At 41.3% G+C, this 17,783-nt stretch overlaps 2 protein-coding genes across 3 annotated transcripts in view; one reads left to right on the top strand and one right to left on the bottom strand.

Moving 5' to 3' along the window:
• Positions 1-1,229, top strand: part of LOC103181001 (myosin-IIIb) — a 70,319-nt gene extending 69,090 nt beyond the window's left edge. For both annotated transcript variants that reach the window (XM_007897185.2, XM_007897184.2), the window contains exon 30: positions 744-1,229. The gene's annotated coding sequence lies outside the window, so the exon portion shown is untranslated. The remainder of the gene's footprint in view (positions 1-743) is intronic.
• Positions 1,230-6,946: 5,717 nt separating this feature from the next.
• The window catches only part of rgp1 (GP1 homolog, RAB6A GEF complex partner 1), a 13,226-nt gene continuing 2,389 nt past the window's right edge, over positions 6,947-17,783 (bottom strand). Inside the window, exons 2-8 of the mRNA XM_007897186.2 lie at positions 16,060-16,196; positions 14,098-14,181; positions 12,271-12,420; positions 11,005-11,151; positions 10,709-10,836; positions 10,138-10,315; positions 6,947-9,054 (exon numbers count right to left, since the gene is read on the bottom strand). Of these exons, the coding sequence (XP_007895377.1) occupies positions 8,831-9,054; positions 10,138-10,315; positions 10,709-10,836; positions 11,005-11,151; positions 12,271-12,420; positions 14,098-14,181; positions 16,060-16,196 (1,048 nt within the window). The 3' untranslated portion in view covers positions 6,947-8,830. The remainder of the gene's footprint in view (positions 9,055-10,137; positions 10,316-10,708; positions 10,837-11,004; positions 11,152-12,270; positions 12,421-14,097; positions 14,182-16,059; positions 16,197-17,783) is intronic.

Below are 17,783 nucleotides of genomic sequence, written 5' to 3'. Positions count from 1 at the left end.
GGATGCTGGTTCAGGTAGAATCCATATGAACTTTTTTAAGAAGCAAATAGATAAGATCAATCCTTTAAAGGAACTAAATAATGTAGACCATGACAAGCTGGTTTATCTTGTACTGAACAGTAGAACCAGAGGGCCTGGTCTGTGTTTGATTGGGGGTAAATTCAGAACTAATCTGCAGAAATGCTATTTCAGTGAGCGAGTAGTAAACGTATGCAACAGGCTCCCTAAAAAGATGGTGGAAGCAGCAAGTGTCAATTATTTCAAGAACAAATTAGATAGATTCCTGTTAGGAAATAATATCTTGGGATATAGTATGTAGTTTAAGACATGACATGTGTATGCGACTACTAGGATGGTGGAAGGCAAACGGAATGGACCTCGGTCTTTCGCCCAGCAAATACTTATATTCTAAATATCTGAAAGGGAGAAATATGATAGGATTTGAGGAAGCAGCAGGAGATTGGTACTAAGACGAGAGCTGGCCAGCACAGACACGATGGATTGAAAATTTCACTAATTTTGTAGAAGGAGAGAAAGGAAAAGCTGGAAATTGAGAAGTTTCTTTCCACCAAGACATAATAATAATCCTTGCATGTTGTTCACACATCTCAAAGAGCTTCTCAGGAGTATTGTAAAGTGGATAGACTTTACAGTAGTGGGTAAACCCCCTGCCCAGGAATCAAACCCGGGTCCACTGACTTTAGATTTGCCGCAAAGTTACCATTTAACCAATTTTCTTCCAGTGAGGATTGGGAGTCGGGAGCTGAGGATCACTGAACCTTTTCAGACGTGTATACTGCTGCAAAGAAGATTTCATTCCAGTTATTTTCTGACGTAAAGGAATTGCTGGGAGCACTGTGTCCAACAGTATTTTTGCAAAAGAGTATTGTCGATCACGTGCAAAAAAAGAAAGCTGCTCACTGCTAGAAATCATTCACTCCAATTAGCATATCTGTACTGTACATGATGTTTTGCACATAATGATCTTGTTTTGAATCTGTATTAAAGGAAATAGTCCAACAAACCTATCTTGTTTTGTAATATAAAAACAATGCAGTATTGAATTCTGGTACTGTACCTAATTGCGTACTGCACTGCTGAGTAGGTTTTTGTTTGTTTTTTGTGTCATTCATGGGAGGTTGTAAAATTAATGTCTGATGGAAATGTACCCAGAAATGTGCAAACTGATGTTTGCTATTGAGAAGTAAACTGAAATGCCAAAAATGTTACCATTGTGGACCTGTTGGTTTTATATACCTAAGACTATATGTGTGCACAGCTGAACTTTGTCTCTACCTGCAACCCTGCCACATTCGCTCATAAAAGACTGTACTTCACAGTATATCCAGTGAAGCACCTTGGTACATCAATGTGAGAGGCAGTATATCAAATGCAAGGCTTATTATTATTCTCGTTGCTTGCTCACTGTTTGTCTGTACTAAGTAAGATTGCACCAGTCACCCTGTGATCAATGCTATCATTAACCAGGCACCATGGAGCTGCTTTGAGTCACTGGTGCTGACAATGAAGAACTTGACATCTACATGACGCTGAGTGAGGTAGAAAAATATTATGAGAATTCCAAACAATGTTGACAAAGGGAAGGATTTGAAACATTTATACTCTAGACGGTTGTTAGAACTAACATAATACTGAATAACTGCCAATAAAACCCATTGGTGCACTACTGCACAGGTGTCAGCACTCTCGCTTCTGAGTCAGAAGTTGGCAGGTTCGAGACATTTGAGCTCACAGTCTAGGCTGACACTTCAGAGCAGTGCCTTCAGTTCCCCTCTCGACTCTCTACCCCCTCCTCGCTCCTTCCCTCCCCTCACCCTGACCATTTCCCCCCTGCTCGGGTCCTGACCCAACTGTACAGCGCCTTGGGACGTCCTCCCGACGTGAAAGGCGCTCTATAAATGGAATCTTGTTGTTGTGTTGAAGTGCCCCAGTCCACCGCTGAAGTCATTGTAGTGGAAACGACCCCTGAACCACCATTCTACCTCTGTGAAGTACTTGTTCACCTCCACCACGTGATACCAAATTATTAGACGGACAGCATTTTCTCAGAGCAAAAAGTCCCAGAATTATGGCTGTTGATTTAATGGGTATTTTGACTGTCCCCCCCACACCCCATCCTTCTTAGCACCCATTCCTCTTCTCACTACACCACACACACACTCCTAGTGATGAAGTTCATCCCTGTTCAGAGATCAAAGAAGGAACCTCTTTGAACAATTGCATTGGATGCTCAGAGCAGATTTGATTTCAATTAGTTTCTGTATTTGTGCCCCCAAGGTCTTTTTCCTTACTTTGATGCTGTGACTACATGCTTTTCTCAATGAATTATAATCTACAAACCTGTTTTCAGCTCCTGGACAGATGGGATCAATTTCAGTTCATCAAAACAACAGATCAGGATGCAGAGTCTTCCACTAAACTCGTTACATCAATGATCTGACTCTTTAGACCTCAGCTAAATCCCCAGCGTGGTAATAACTGAAGCTAACCAACAAGTCTGTAATAACTTGTGGGTTCAATAAGTCCCTTTTTAAGTTTTTAAAGGTGCAATGTTTTTGGGGTCGGAACAACCCTCCCATGGCTGATGCCTCCTTGCTTTGCATTACGTCCTATCTTAACATTAGCACCAAATATCACCATTTTGTTAAAATGTCCTTGCTTCACTCTCCAACATTGATTATAGATTATAATTCATTATTATATAGAAGAATTAAAACTTAAATGTGTCCTGTCAACACCTGCTCATGACGTCTCATAGTTTTATTACCCACTGTTGAGGGTTTACAGACATAACATTTTCACATCAGCTTTTATATTAACTACAATAACCTCATTAACAGCAATTGCATTTTCCCAAGATTTAGATGTTTTGCTTTAGAATTAGATGATGGAAGTAACATACTGAACACTGATGCAAAATTATTTCAGTCTTTTGCTCTTGTTTATTCTCCCCCATTACACTGTCTATCTCCCTTTTACACCCTTGGCTCTCACTTTATTATTGTATCTCAATCCTCTTTCTCACTCACTTCCTTGCACCTCCTGTTCTCTGTGATTCTCCACTTTCACCCCAACATTACTGTGCACCTAATCTCTGGGTTTCCCTTTCTCTATCCTTACAGCTTCTCTATCTGTCTTTAAATCCTTCCTAAAAACCTACCTCTTCAACCGTATCTTTGGCCACTTCCACCTTGCTCAGTGTCTGTCCCTGTCCCTATGAAGTGTTTAGATGTAACCCTACATACAAGGTGCTATATAAGTGCAAATTGTTTTTCTCTCCCCTTTACTCTCCATTCACTCTGTTATTCTCTTTGATTTCTCTACCTTTCGCCTTATGTTCTTCTCTCCTGCCCTCCTCCCCTTCTGACCACAACTCCCAGCTCGGGTCCAAAACCCGATTGTCCAATGCCCTGAGATGTCTTTCCGATGTGAAGGGCGCTATGCAAGTGTAACTTGTTGTTGCTGTTCTCACTGGTTTTCTTCCTTTCCTTTTGTCACTTTGTTCTCTCTCTCTCTGTTTCTTTGCTATTGCAACTTGCTGACCATTGTTTTTATATACTTCTGGTTTTCATTCCTAACAAAGAACGTACAGTTTTGGAGCTAAAACAGAGCTAAAGTACAATTCCTATTTTCTGTTCCCCATCTGGGTTAGATTATTGTGTTAATTTCCTTGCTGACCGCAGATTGCCACACTTCACAGTAAAACTCCTTCTTTTGAGATGTTTTGATGACATGATAAGGAGCTGTAACAAATGCAAGGATTACTATTCTATGTTAAAATACATTTGAAGCAGATCACAAAGCTGATCCCCAAATCCTACAGGATCATGTGTCGTTTAGATTCAATTAAACCCATTCAATGCACGGAAATGTAAGCTTTCCTCAAAAGGCAGGGCTGATGTTAACATACCTGTAAATTGTGAGCGTGGGTCTGTTTGACTTACGGAAATGTACCTGTTTCGATCAGGTGTCAATACTCTGGACATAGGTATGAAATGAGTGAGTCTTGGCTGACCAGCAACTGCTTCCTCTGCACATGTCTCCATCTAATTGGAGTTGGATGCTGCGAATTGCGAGTCATGTGTTGATTCTGTCACTGAGTGCAACCCCTGAAAATAAACATTTGTTTTCCAAAAATATATAGTTCCAGCTTGTAAGTGATCAAACAAGTAGATAGCAATTAAAAGGACGTATTCAATCATTTGCCTGGAGCCTCTGTAAAGTTGTGGTGTCAGCTAGGCTGTTAGTAGTGCTCTTGCCTCACAATCAGAAAGTTGTGGGCTTTAGCTCTACATCAGGACTTTGAGCTTCTATCTAGGCTGACAAGCCAGTGCAGTTCTGCTAGTGCACTGCATTGTTGGAGGTGGTACCCTTGGAAAGAGACATTAAACCAAAATCCTGTTTGCCTGTTCAGGTGGACATTAAAAGATTTTGTGGAATTTAACACACGAACGAGGATTTTGACCTCAATCCTCTGTGGGATGGAGAGACAGTGGAGCCGAGCAAGGATGGGAGTGATAAGACTTCACGAAACCTAGTGCGGGAGAGGATATGGGTTGCATAGTTCTGGATAGTCATGATTCGCCCCGATCCCGACCCCTAGCTGGGGTCCAAATCCCTGAGTATCCAGCGCCTTGGGACGGCCTCCCGACGTGAAAGGCGCTATACAAATGTCATTTTGTATTGCATTGTCCGCAGGTTGCGTAGGGAAGAGATGGGGAGCAGAGTTGGCATCGTCACGCCTAGACATAAACATATATTACTGGAGGGGGTTTCCCATGATTTTTAAAATATAAAACTAAGAAACTATATTAGTTAAAATTAAGCACATACCAACCTCCAGAACAGTGTTAGTTGACACTAGGATAAATGACATTGTGGCATATTCTTATAATCTTCTTTTCACTATTGGAATCTGGTCAGCACACAGTATCCTATTAACTTTCCTGAATGGTGTGAAACTCACTACGATTCACAGATGTGCCAAGTCTACGTTATCCAAAAGGAGATCTCCAGCTTTCCTTGTCTCAACAAACGCCAAGTAGCTACAGCGCAAGCCTGACACATCGGATACGTCTGATTCAGTAAATTATTCAGTCCTCGCCTGAAAAACTAATGTGATTTAATGTCAAAAGGTTAACATGTCAATGCAATAATAACTATACATTTATACAGCACCTTTCGCATTGGGAGGGCATCCCAAGGCATTATTGCAAATATCCCATTTCAATGATCCAGAATCGTCTGCATTTCACAATGTAATAATTTGCAGTTTATTATGCATTTGGGTTGCAGGCCAAGAAAATAAAACAATATGACACAGTTGTAGGAAATGGCACTGTCCTATAATGCTTTGCTTACTTCTAAAAGGGTGTTACTCTACGAAGGCTAATGCTGTTTATGGAGAATGATCAATCTTAGTCACTGGGGAAGAAATATGTAATATTTCCCCACGGTTCTTCCTCACATGTTCCTCCACAACTAATTTGAGGATGACATCACTCCACTGTTGGGAAAGGTAATAACAGTTCCCTTTTGTTCCCCTATTTTTGCACCATTAATTATAAGAACATAAGAACATAAGAATTAGGAGCAGGAGTAGGCCATTCGGCCCCTCGAGCCTGCCCCGCCATTCGATAAGATCATGGCTGATCTTCAGACCTAACTCTAATTACCTGCCCTATCCCCATATCCCCTAATCCCTCTGTTTTTTTAAAAATCTATCAGTCTCAGCCTTGAAGATGTTCAAGGACTGAGCATCTACAGCCTTCTGGGGTAGTGAATTCCATAAATTCACTACCCTCTGAGTGAAGAAATGTTTCCTCAACTCTGTTCTAAAAGGCTGACCCTTAATTTTAAAGACTGTGACCCCTGGTTATAGATTCTCCTACCAGGGGAAATAGACCCTCTACTTTATCCAGTCCTTTAAGAATCTTATATGTTTCAATAAGATCTCCCCTAACTCTTCTGTACTCTGGAGAATACAGCCCTAGTTTATTCAGCCTATCCTCATACATCAGTCCCCTCATCCCAGGAACTAACCGAGTGAATCTACGCTGCACCCCCTCTAGGGCAAGTATGTCTTTTTTTAAATGAGACCAAAACTGCACACAATACTCTAGGTGCGGTCTTACCAAGGCTCTATACAGTTGCAGCAAGACTTCCCTACTCTTGTACTCTAAACCTTTTGCAATGAACGCTAACATGCCGTTCGCCTTCTTAGTTGATTGCTGCACCTGCAAACTAACTTTTTGAGACTGGTGTACAAGGACACCCAAATCCCTCTGCACACTAACACTATCTAATCTCTCCCTCTAGAAAATAATCTGTTTTTCTATTTTTTCTACCTAGGTGAATAACTTCACACTTCCCCACATTAAATTCCATCTGCCACCGACTCGCCCACTCCCCGAGCCTATCTATATCCCGCTGCAATCTTTTTGCATCATCCTCAGAGCTTACTCTCCCACCTCGGTTAGTGTCATCCGTGAATTTAGATATGTTACATTCAATGTCCTCGTCTAGATCATTGATGTAAATTGTAAATAGCTGAGTCCCAAACACTAATCCTTGTGGCACTCCACTAGTCACATCCTGCCAATTCGAGAATGACCCGTTTATCCCTACTCTCTGTTTTCTACCTGTTATCCACTCTTCAATCCATGCTAATATGTTCCCATTAATCCCGTGGGCCTTAATGAATTATTTCATTAATTTATTAACATATTCATTTTCACCATTCTACTTTAGAGAACAAACCTTGCAATTTGATATAGCACCTTATCACAGGTTGTTGAGATGTCTCACAGTGCTTCAATGACTATATTGTTAAGCAGATTGATTGTATATGTATTTTGTGGGCGCAACAGCTATCCAGAGTATGCACGGCTTTGAATGTAATAAATTTAGAGTCTGGTGTCAAAACTACAGGTGTAAAAACAAATATTATCATTTTTATTAATGTTACACTTTCCACTCGTATACTTTAATGCACTTTCATGGCTTTAAATACACACACACACATACATTTCTTTGTAGTAACTAAACTGGTTTTAAACAAATATATTTCCTATTGTTTCTAACACTGCAAACTCTTTGCAATTCTGTAACAACACAAAGCTAACAAATGATGGCAGAAAGATACAGCACCTCACCGAGAGGTACGAACACGCTGAACGAACATGCTGTGCCAAGGTGTAGTAAGACGCAGGGGCGTGCCTACAATTTTCCACACTGTATATTCTTGACTTTGAATGTGACATAGAGTGCTTTCCACACGGAAAAGAATCAAAAGACTAAATCAATTGTCAATTTAAGAACAGCACAGACAAAGGTTAGAGATTGGAGACTAGTACATGGCATAGATAATAATAATAATAATCCTTGCATTTGATATAGCGCTTTTCACGTCGGGAGGACGTCCCAAAGCGCTTCACAGAACACACTGTAAAGTGAATTGACTGTATATTTGTGGGCGAACGCGGCAGCCAATTGCGCACAGCAATGTCCCACAAACAGTCGTAGATTGAAAATGACCAATTTATTATTGTTTTTGGTTTTGGAGGGATTATTATTATTAGGCGTGTGGAGTAAGGAAACTTGCCCAAGGTTTCGCCCTGACCTATTATTTATTATTTACATGAGAAATTATTTACATGAGAAATTTGGATACACACAATGTTTCCAAATTGGAAAACATACAGGATATACTGGCTTATAACTTTAGAGACCACTTAATGCCATCAATAAATATCCACAATACAACTCCGGGTTTGAAGAAGCTGCCTGATTTAGAGAAATAAAAGCAAATCGCAATTCTTAATCTTCAGCAAATACTGGGACCTGAATTGCATAACAAAACAGGCAAGAAAACAATCAAGACTATGGTAATTTAAAATGTACAAAACTAGCTCACTCATGTAAACTGCTTTTACAAAACGCAGTCCATTTCTTTCATTCCTATTGAAGAAACAGTACCTGGATGCTTGTGCATTTACTAATAATGGAAAGAATGAAAACGAGATAATCTGATTCAATGTTTAGCGGAAAGAATTATTTTGCCTCGGCTCTTATCTGTCATTCAGTTGATTCACAGGGTTTATAATGCTGTTGATAACTATGACTAACTCTTAGCTTAAAATCTCAAACAGCTCATTTATGAGCAGGTCTAGCGAGTTGGAATGATCACACAGGTGTGTGGAGCTACAACATTCCCTGAGCTAGGGTTTCAATAGGTTTTCCTATTTTAGAATCTGCTCCCTCCCATGTGAATTTCTTTAAGTATTTTATACCCATTATTCCAGAGTACTAACTATTTAGTGTTGCATATTAACATTTACGTTCTTAAGGCAACCAGGTTTGAATCTGAAATTGACAGGGAAAATATTAGAATACGTTAAAAGCTGTAGAAAAAGTGGAAATTAAGTTTGTTTTAAGAACCTCTGTTAAGAACCTTTCCATAATGTTGTGTCATTTGGAGAAATCTATCACCATAGATTTTGTTCAAGGTATTTCCACACGGATAGGAAGCAATACTCTTTCATACTGGAAGTCCACTGGAATGATCATAATATTATACAAAGTTGCATATTCAAGGGGTCTTGAATGATTAGCTTCACAGTTAGAACAATGCGGATTAAAAACTATAGCAGATTGTTCCTCCTCCTAGGCAATGATAATATTGACATTCCTCCACCTACTGTAGTTCCACTATTACTTAACATCAAAGGTGAAGCAAACATCTTGAGGCTAAGGAATGTAAATGTTCCAAAAAAATACAATCTATGTATTTACAGAGAGAAAATAAAACTCAAATATTGATAGAATTAGAAGAGGAAAACTGTGACACGTAAGAGGCAAGTACAGGGTTGGTTGGAAGTACTTTGATGGGCAGATCCCAGCTGAACGTGTCCACATCGATCCGCTCCGCCCCAGTCCAGGTAATGATCTCCGATTGGTTCTCAAGGACTGTAGGTGGTTCCACTGGTTCACGAGCCGTCACAAACTCAAAGTGTAAGCGCCATCTCAAGGACACTGAAATTAAATGGATTGTGTCAAGCCACTGCTTGAAAGCAAGTGCAAAGACCTTTTAAAACTTAAAACAACAACAACAAATTAGACTTGTGTAGCACCCTTCACTTCAGAAAGACATCCCAGGGCACTTGACAGTCAGGGTTTTTTGGACCCGAGCTGGAAGTTGGGGTCAAGGAGGGGTGCAGGCCAGGGGTGGTGAGGATGGGAGGTTGGCTGAAGGCACGGTCAAAGAAGGTCTTTAGACGGGACTTGAAAGAGGCAAACGAGGCGGTGAGGAGGAGGGATTGGGGGATAGAGTTCCAGATTGTGGGGGCGGAGATGCTGAATGCCTGACCGCCAATGGTGGGGCCGAGGGGTATGAGGGACCTGAAGCCGGGCCAGACAAGTCACATCTCAGAATCTTTGCATAGATTCTAGCTCATTTTCTTTCAAAAAATATCACACCATCAGATACTCAGCAACAGGCAGATATCAATTCTTGCATTTGATATAATAATGCTTGCATTTGCATTTTTGATATAGAGCCTTATCACATCTTTGAGACTTCTCAAAGCGTTTCACAGAATATACTGTTAAGTGAATTGAGTGTATATTTTGTGGGTGAAACACGGCAGCCAATTGCGCACAGCAGTATCCCACAAACAGTCGTGGATTGAGTGACAACATTTTTTTTTTGAAGGGATTATTACCCCTGGAAAAGCGATTCTCCATTTGACTAACAACCAGGGTCCTACTTACTGCTAGGTAAACACAGGCGTGTGGACTTGTGCAACGTTTCACCCTGCACAGGAATCAAACCCAAGTCCTCTTGCTTGCGAGGTGAGTGCTCTAACCACTAAGCTACAGGACTCCATATAGCACCGTTTCAAATTTGTTGAGACGTCTCAAAGCACTCCACAGTCTCAGAACGCTTGAATGATCAGACAGTTGCTTAATTTACTCTTCTGGTGTTTCTTACGAAAGTAGGTCAGCCATTGTCACCTCAAGTAGGCGGGTTGCCAGATACCATTTACATGAGTTACCACATTGCAGTGTTGACCCCATCCAATTGTATAACATACAAAGACAAAAAGGCACTCTTACCAACACTGGTGAGGAAGCTAGGTGTTACGCTGAGTGGAATAGGTAAACTGAAGTGCGTCTTAGCTGTGTGCAAACATGACTCCTGGTGTCGTGCGTGTGTATGAAGGGAAACGGGCTGTCCTTGTTTTCTCTGATACTCCTCCTGTATGTGTTCTTCAGTTTGTAGAGCTACTGAGAACTGCAACCAAGGAGAGAGGCGTTGCTCATATTACAGGGTTTAAAACATTAACTTGAAAACAATCACAGAAAGTTCACAACACAGGATGTGGTCATTCAGCCAATGGTCGCCAGTCAATGCATCTGGATCATCAGGTCACTGCTGATATCACTTCCTATGTGAAGTGATATCAGCAGTGCTTCCTGCTCATAACAGGCATATCCAGCGCACAGGAACGGACATCATCAATGCTTTAGGAAGCTGGCAAGTCAGCACTGGAGGCTGGAAGTGTTCTGCTCTTCTGGTATACAGTGGCTCAAAGTGTGATGGCACTATGAGTGGACCTGAGCTACACTGAAGCACATTATAAATGGGGTCAGCCGGTAGATACAAATATTTTCTAATTGTACTGACCTGTAAACACGGAATGTCCCCTTCAGAGAAATCGAATGTCCCCACAACATCCTCGCCAATCTTGTAGATGGTTTTGAAGATGCAGAACTTTCCAACTTTCCCTCGGATATTAGTAATGTTATACAGATCTGCACAGAAAGAAACACCAAGTTTAATCAATTAGATCATACAATATCCTCATTAGATAATAATACCGGATTCTTCTCTCCATTCTTTACGTAGGTGCTTTTACATCTAAGCAGCTAGCTTCATGTTTTCAATGAGAACAAATAAATAATTTGCTGCTTAACACTTACGAAGGCTACGTCGCGAAGTATTGGTCATCAGCATTTCTGTTGCCATATCAATTAATCTGGTGTCTTTTTTGATGTTCTCATCTTCATCCAAAAACGGGTTTGAAGGGGCCACGGCTTCATCTGGGGTAAGCTGATAATCTTCTAACCCTGATGGGGACAGAAATTTACTTGTTAACTAAATGCTCACCCCTAGAATTAAACTATAGGGCACCCCAGTGACTCCGAGAGTAATTGCTCACTAAAATGTTCAGAGCAGAAGATCACAGGTTCGAATCAGAAATACCATTTATTTAAATTAGATTTTATTTTTTAAAAGAGGCGTTTTCAACAAAAATCTGTGTTTTTTAATTAAAATTGCATCCAAATTTAAGAAATTTTATAATTACTTTGATTTTAAACCGGGGTCTAATTTGTGAGGATGCAAATCAGATTTTTTACATTAATTGATTTACAACTTCTGATTTACAGACTTCCCTGAGAAATTCCTCACCATAAATCAGAAATCACAAATCAGCAAATCCTTAAGAAAGCTGGCAAAATGGCAGTGGAAAACAGATTGGGACTCGCATGAATAGGCATGAATTTTCTAGCAAATTTTGCCAACAATATCAATGTAAACAATTCTGTTTGGGAATATTACAAATGAGATCAGGAAGGTGCTAGTTAAATCTCTAATCTATGCAAAGGTGAAGTGTGAACACAACTGGCATGTATACAGGGAGAAGGCACAACTGGGAATGAGGAAGCTCTTTATAACTGTTCACAAGTACAAACAGGAATAGTCACCCACAGCAATATGACATACAGGAAATCTATGGAATGAGTTATGAAATCTTCCTGTATGAAAGACCAAAGAAAAGAATACAGCATTTCAGTTACCATATAGGCTCTTTGTGCAAGATTGTTTGTGGGACACTGCTGAGTGCAATTGGCTGCCGAGTTTTGCCCACAAAATATACAGTCAATTCACTTTACAGTATATTCTGTGAAACACTTTGAGACGTCTCAAAGACAAAATAAGTTGCTATATCAAATGCAGGGATTATTTATAATCATGCTTGAATAACTGGAAAATTGATTGTTTAATAAATTAAAAGGGAAAGAAATCCTTAGTTTCCAATATAGCAATTTAATATTTACCACAAAATGCAACATCAATTTTATTGCTTTAAAATAAATAATATTCCAGCAAATTACCATCCAAAATCATCTGTACAGCAAAAAATTAATGAGGCCAAACATGTGAAAGGAGTAACAGGGACTTACCGTAAACCACCAAAACCCGGAAAGGGACCCTCAGGAGTTTGATAGGAGAGTTTACTCTCTGACAACCAATAGTCAGTTTGTAAACGTATTTCACTGACTGGCCACGGAAGGATGGCGGACCATCTTGAGGCACGGTTTCACAGTAGGAATCTAAACATTCCAAGCACAACAAGGTTAAATGACAGGTCTTTTCAGAAATGGAAAAGACAAACATAGCAAAAGATTTCGGTACCAGGAGCAGTGTGTGGTATATCTTCAACTTTACAATCATGCTTTGATTTCTTTTGAAAACTTATCTTCATTGTAAAACAGAAAGTAATCCTTGCATAATATCTTAGGGCAGAATGTCATGACACGTAACGTAATCCTGTAATAACAACACTGAGAGCCATTACTACTTAATACTGCAAAACAAAGCACTTCCTTTTAGTACATTACTAAACTTTGAAAGATACATACAAAACAAATATTGCGTAAATTGAATTTATTTTTGCCTAATCGGATGATTTAGATTGTCATTCTCAAACAGCGATTATCCAGTTCCTTTTGATTCAAACTTTATATTTTTCACATGGGAAAAGAGTATTCCAAATAAATATTCACTTTAAAGAGTCATTGAATATTCCCACATTCCTGAGAGGTCATCAGAAACTGATACTGTGATCAACTAACAGAACAGATTCAAGTGTCCAAGCCAGCACCTCACAGGTTTGTATAGCTAACCACATTTACTTACTGAGCATCACCAAAGTCTGTGTAATTCATGTAATAATACACATTACATCATTCTGTGGTTTAAATACAACAAAAACAACAAGATTCCATTTACAGAGCGCCTTTCACGTCGGGAGGACGTCCCAAGGCGCTGGACAGTTGGGTCAGGACCCGAGCAGTGGGGAAATGGTCAGGGTGAGGGGAGGGAAGGGAGGGAGCAAGGAGGGGGTAGAGAGTCGAGCTGAAGGCACGGTCAAAGAGAAAGGTCTTGAGACCGGCCTTGAAGGAGGAAAGGGAGGAGGTGGCGAAGGCACTGGGGGATAGAGTTCCAGAGCCTCGGGGCTGAGAGGCTGAAAGCCCGGCCACCGATGGTAGGGCGGTTGGGGCGGGGGATGTGGAGCAGACCGGAGCCAGAGGAACGGAGGGTACGGGCAGGTAGGTAGGGGATAGTAGGTCGGAGAGGTAGGAGGGAACAAGGCCGTGAATGGCCTTGTAGGTGAGGATGAGGATCTTGAATTCGATCCTCTGGGGGATGGGGAGCCAGTGGAGGCGAGCGAGGGTGGGAGTGATGTGGTCCCGAAGCCCGGTGCGGGACAGTACACGAGCTGCAGAGTTCTGAATGACCTGCAGCTTGTGGAGGGAGGGCCGGGAAGGCCGGCGAGGAGAGAGTTCCCATAGTCCAGCCTTGAGGTGATAAAGGCGTGGACCAGGGTTTCAGCAGCGTGAGGGGTGAGGTAGTGCCGTAGTCTGGCGATGTTTCGGAGAATATATCATGTTGCAGCCTCTGGGTCTTGCATTGATTTCTCTTCCCACTATTACCCTTGCTAACAGGCACATAGTGATAAGAACTTGATCAGTAATAAGATCAAAGAACCCAATAGCGCAAGTAAATGAGGCTCAACTGACCATAGTAATAAAGCTTACATTCGGTAAAGTACCTTTCACCTCAGAAGAACGCCCCAACGTGCTTCACAGGATACACAACACTGTAGAGTGACCGTGTGTTTTTGTGGGTGAATAACAGTTCTTATTCTAGCTCTATGGAGGTTTGAGACTGGGTTTTAATGGAAGCTGAGGGGAAAAATACTATTTTACAAAACTGGATGTACTTACAGGATTTTGATTCACCGGGAACAAGCCGTAGGTCACAGAAGAGTATCTTGGGTGGAGTGGCCAGAAGGCATTGCCCTCGTTCACCTGAAAATGAATTGAAAACAATTTAAGTTATGTATTAAATCAACAAACAAATTAGCAGATCCTGGTCAGGGGACACTCACGTGTTCTGACTGCATGCAATTCATGATGTGTTGAATGCTGTACTCGAATTTACATCTCAAGTTATCTAAAAATATTTCACGTGGTCCTGTATTCAGGCAGATTTTATTAGGTGTTACAGTTTGTTGTCAGTCTCAATTAACAAACTTAATACAAATTTTTGTAAAGCGCCCTTCACTCAGGTATCATCTCAAGTGTGCTTATACACTGCAAAATGTAAGGCATTACTAACACATAGGGTGCGGAAGGGACTTAAACATTCAATGAATGAAATGAGGTGGAGTAGGGGTCAGAGAGTAGACTTATTATGTTCTACCACTTTCACCTTCAGCCACTCTGCCCCCAACTTCTGGAACTCCATCCCCCAATCACTTCACCTCGCCCCCTTCTTAACCTCCTTCAAGTCCCGCCTCAAAACCCTTCTCTTCGACCATGCCATCGGTCACCCCCTTCCGCTCCCCTCTCTTCTCCCCCCGACCCCAGCTCGGGTCTAAAATGCTGCCCACTGTCCAGTGCCTTGGGACGTCCTACGGAGTGAAAGGCGCTATACAAATGTAATCTTGTTGTTGTAATCTTGTTGTTCAATTTCAGATAACGTTCCTAAGCCAGGTGAGTCCAGAGTACAATGCAGGATGACAGACCAGCCAACCTGGTACGTCAACAAGTCTTGGAGGAACAGGCCAGTCACTGAGAGAAGGTGCTCTTCCCCTCAGCTTCCATTAACTCTCCAAGCCAATGCTTTATTAAGTAGGGTTGTCCAACCTGGACAAGCAGCGGGAATTTTAATAGACAGGAATCACGATTGCAAGCTGTGTGGCCTTATCTTAAACTCAAGCAGCATACACTTTCGGGTTCCCATGCTTTGGCTCTTGCCAAGCTGCATCTTTCTGAAATTAGGTAATCAGGGTGAATCTCTCTGGCAGAGAGTTTGTATTCCATTCCAGACAAAGAGAAATTTCCATGTGTAGGTGGCATCATATGTGAAACCAGATCGGTTTGGATACTCCTAAGCGTGGGTTTCTACAGGTCAGATAGCTGGCTGACCAAACCCAAAATTTTCAGACAACGTGGGGCAACTATTAATGAAGCTGATTGAATGTTATATTCCATAACTGTTATGTAGTCTATGATTAAAGAAATTAAATCTTTACAATCTAGAAAGAAGGTGGCTAAGGAGGAGCTTCACTAAGTGCATAAAATATTTAATGGTGTAGATAAGTAACCCAGAAGTATTACACGGCAGCCCCATTATAACTTGTCTGAGTGAGTCTACTGTCGACCCCACTTTATCAGAAGCGAGTATAACCAGCGACTAGCACTAAAAAAAATGGCCAACTTCCGGGTCATCAGGTTGCCATTGACATTGTTTCCTGCAAACTAAATGCAGATAATTGTGCTCATGTGAACTTTGCAAAAGAGGTGACATCAGCGGGGCTTCTTACAGTTAATGAATATATACATGCAGAAAGTGACCCAACATCACTTCCCATGCACTGTGCGTACGTGGCATAGAGAAAGTGATGTCAGTGGAGACCTGATGACTCGGACGTTGGATCTTTCAGTACAAGAGATGGCAGGTGCACAGGAAAGCTGCTCACACGCAAAGTGATGAGATCCACATCACAACCGCATTATAACCAAATCAACAGGAAATAAAGATGAGCAATATGACAGTCAGGTATAAAATTTGGTTTTGAAGATCAAGGTCAATAATAAAGTGATGGTCGTAAGCTTAAGAACAAAGATATCAAGAGCACTGAGGGCAGAGAGAAGTAGAAGAAAGCTCGGAGATAAATCTACCTCTGTTTGGGACAAAGACTGTCTCATTTTCGGCCTGCACATCGTGCTTTGTGTCTTCAGAGGGAGGAAGAGAGACACGACTCTCACTGGTATGAAATTGGCAGTGGATCTGAGCGCTTGCCCATGCCAGCATCTCACTGGAAAATTAAAGAAAAGCAACTCTAGCACCAAAACAATTCGGAAACAACCGATTGAATTGTTAAGCATTTACAGGATTTCCTCATTTGAGGTCCTAATGATAATAATACATTACATTTGTTTAGCGGCTTTCAACTGGTAAATAATAATAATTCTTGTATTTCATATAGCACCCTTTCACGTAATTGAGACGTCTCAAAAGGGCTTCACTGAATATACTGTAAAGTGGATCGATTGTGTATTTTAGAGAGGCCTAGCACCCATTCAGCGCAATCAGAACACATAATATGCATCAACTAGTTTATTTCCCAAAAATATTTAGTCAAATATATCTAATGAAAATAATATTTAGTCAAATATATCTATATTTAATAGCAAACAGTTCCAGAAAATACACCTAATTCCCAAATAAAACTTCAATTATTCTAATTACTTAGGTAAATATAAAAATACTTTAGAAATGATTAATAAAAGTACTTGCATAGAATAGGGGGCAGAAGTGGAAATTAACTAGATTATAGGAAAGTCACTACTTGTAGTTATGTGCCTCTGGGATCGATGCTAGGGCTGATGTACATAAATTATGTACACTGTATATAAATTATTTGGATGTGGGACATCTAAGTTTACTGAGACACCAAACTGGGTTTGTTGCAATTAATAGGAACTAGACTGCCTAAAAAAACAGAAGAAGCTTGATAGATTAGAGACCTGAGCTAGGAAGGTGGACAAAAGTAGAGGAATGACATTGGGGAAGAATAAACAAAGGTAATGACACTGGGGAATAAACACTATTGCAACAATAATATGCCTATTATAACATTCATAAGTGTTTTATAGGGACAATGGGAAACACTAACAATAAAAACCTGTGTGTGGGGGGGTGGGTTGGGGGGATGCGAGGATGTTTTTAGGAGACCTTTTTTTTGGTCAGCCAGGTCTCTGACACATGCAGAGCCCCATCACCAAGCTTAAGAGAATCCACCTTTTGCAGAATCTCCATCTGGGACAGATGCCTCTATCAGGAACAGTAAATGGAGGCTCAGCCATCTCTCTCTCTGGATCTCTCTATTTCTCTCTCGGTCTCACCTGGAGGCTCAGCCCTCTGTCTCTCTCTCTCTCTCTCTCTCTCTCTCTCTCTCTCTCGAGGACTCGCCTGCAGGCTCAGACCTTTCTCTCTCTCAGGGTCTCACAGTCCTCTTCAACCATGCTTATGGTTCCCACCCTCTCGATTGGTGTGCTGCTCCACCACTGTTAAGTGCTCTGAGATGCTACCTTGCTGTATAAATGCAAGTTGTTGTCTCTCTCAGGCCTCCCTCTCTCTCTCTGGGTCTTTCTCTCTTTCTCTCTGGGTCTCTCTCTCTCAGGCCTCTCTCTCTCTCCCTCTCTGGGTCTCTCTCTCTCTCTCAGGCCTCTCCCTCTCTGGGTCTCTCTCTCTCTCTCAGGCCTCTCCCTCTCTGGGCCTCTCTCTCTCTCAGGCCTTTCTCTCTCTCTCTCTGGGCCTCTCTCTCTCTGGGCTTCTCTCTCTCTCTCTCTGGGCCTCTCTCTCTCTCTCTCAGGCCTCTCTCTCTCTGGGCCTCTCTCTC

The sequence above is a fragment of the Callorhinchus milii genome, unplaced genomic scaffold, assembly GCF_018977255.1.
Source record: "Callorhinchus milii isolate IMCB2004 unplaced genomic scaffold, IMCB_Cmil_1.0 Scaffold1, whole genome shotgun sequence".
NCBI classification, from domain to species: Eukaryota; Metazoa; Chordata; class Chondrichthyes; order Chimaeriformes; family Callorhinchidae; genus Callorhinchus; species Callorhinchus milii.
Note: the sequence above shows the minus strand (reverse complement) of the source record. Positions and strands in the feature narration are given on the sequence as shown.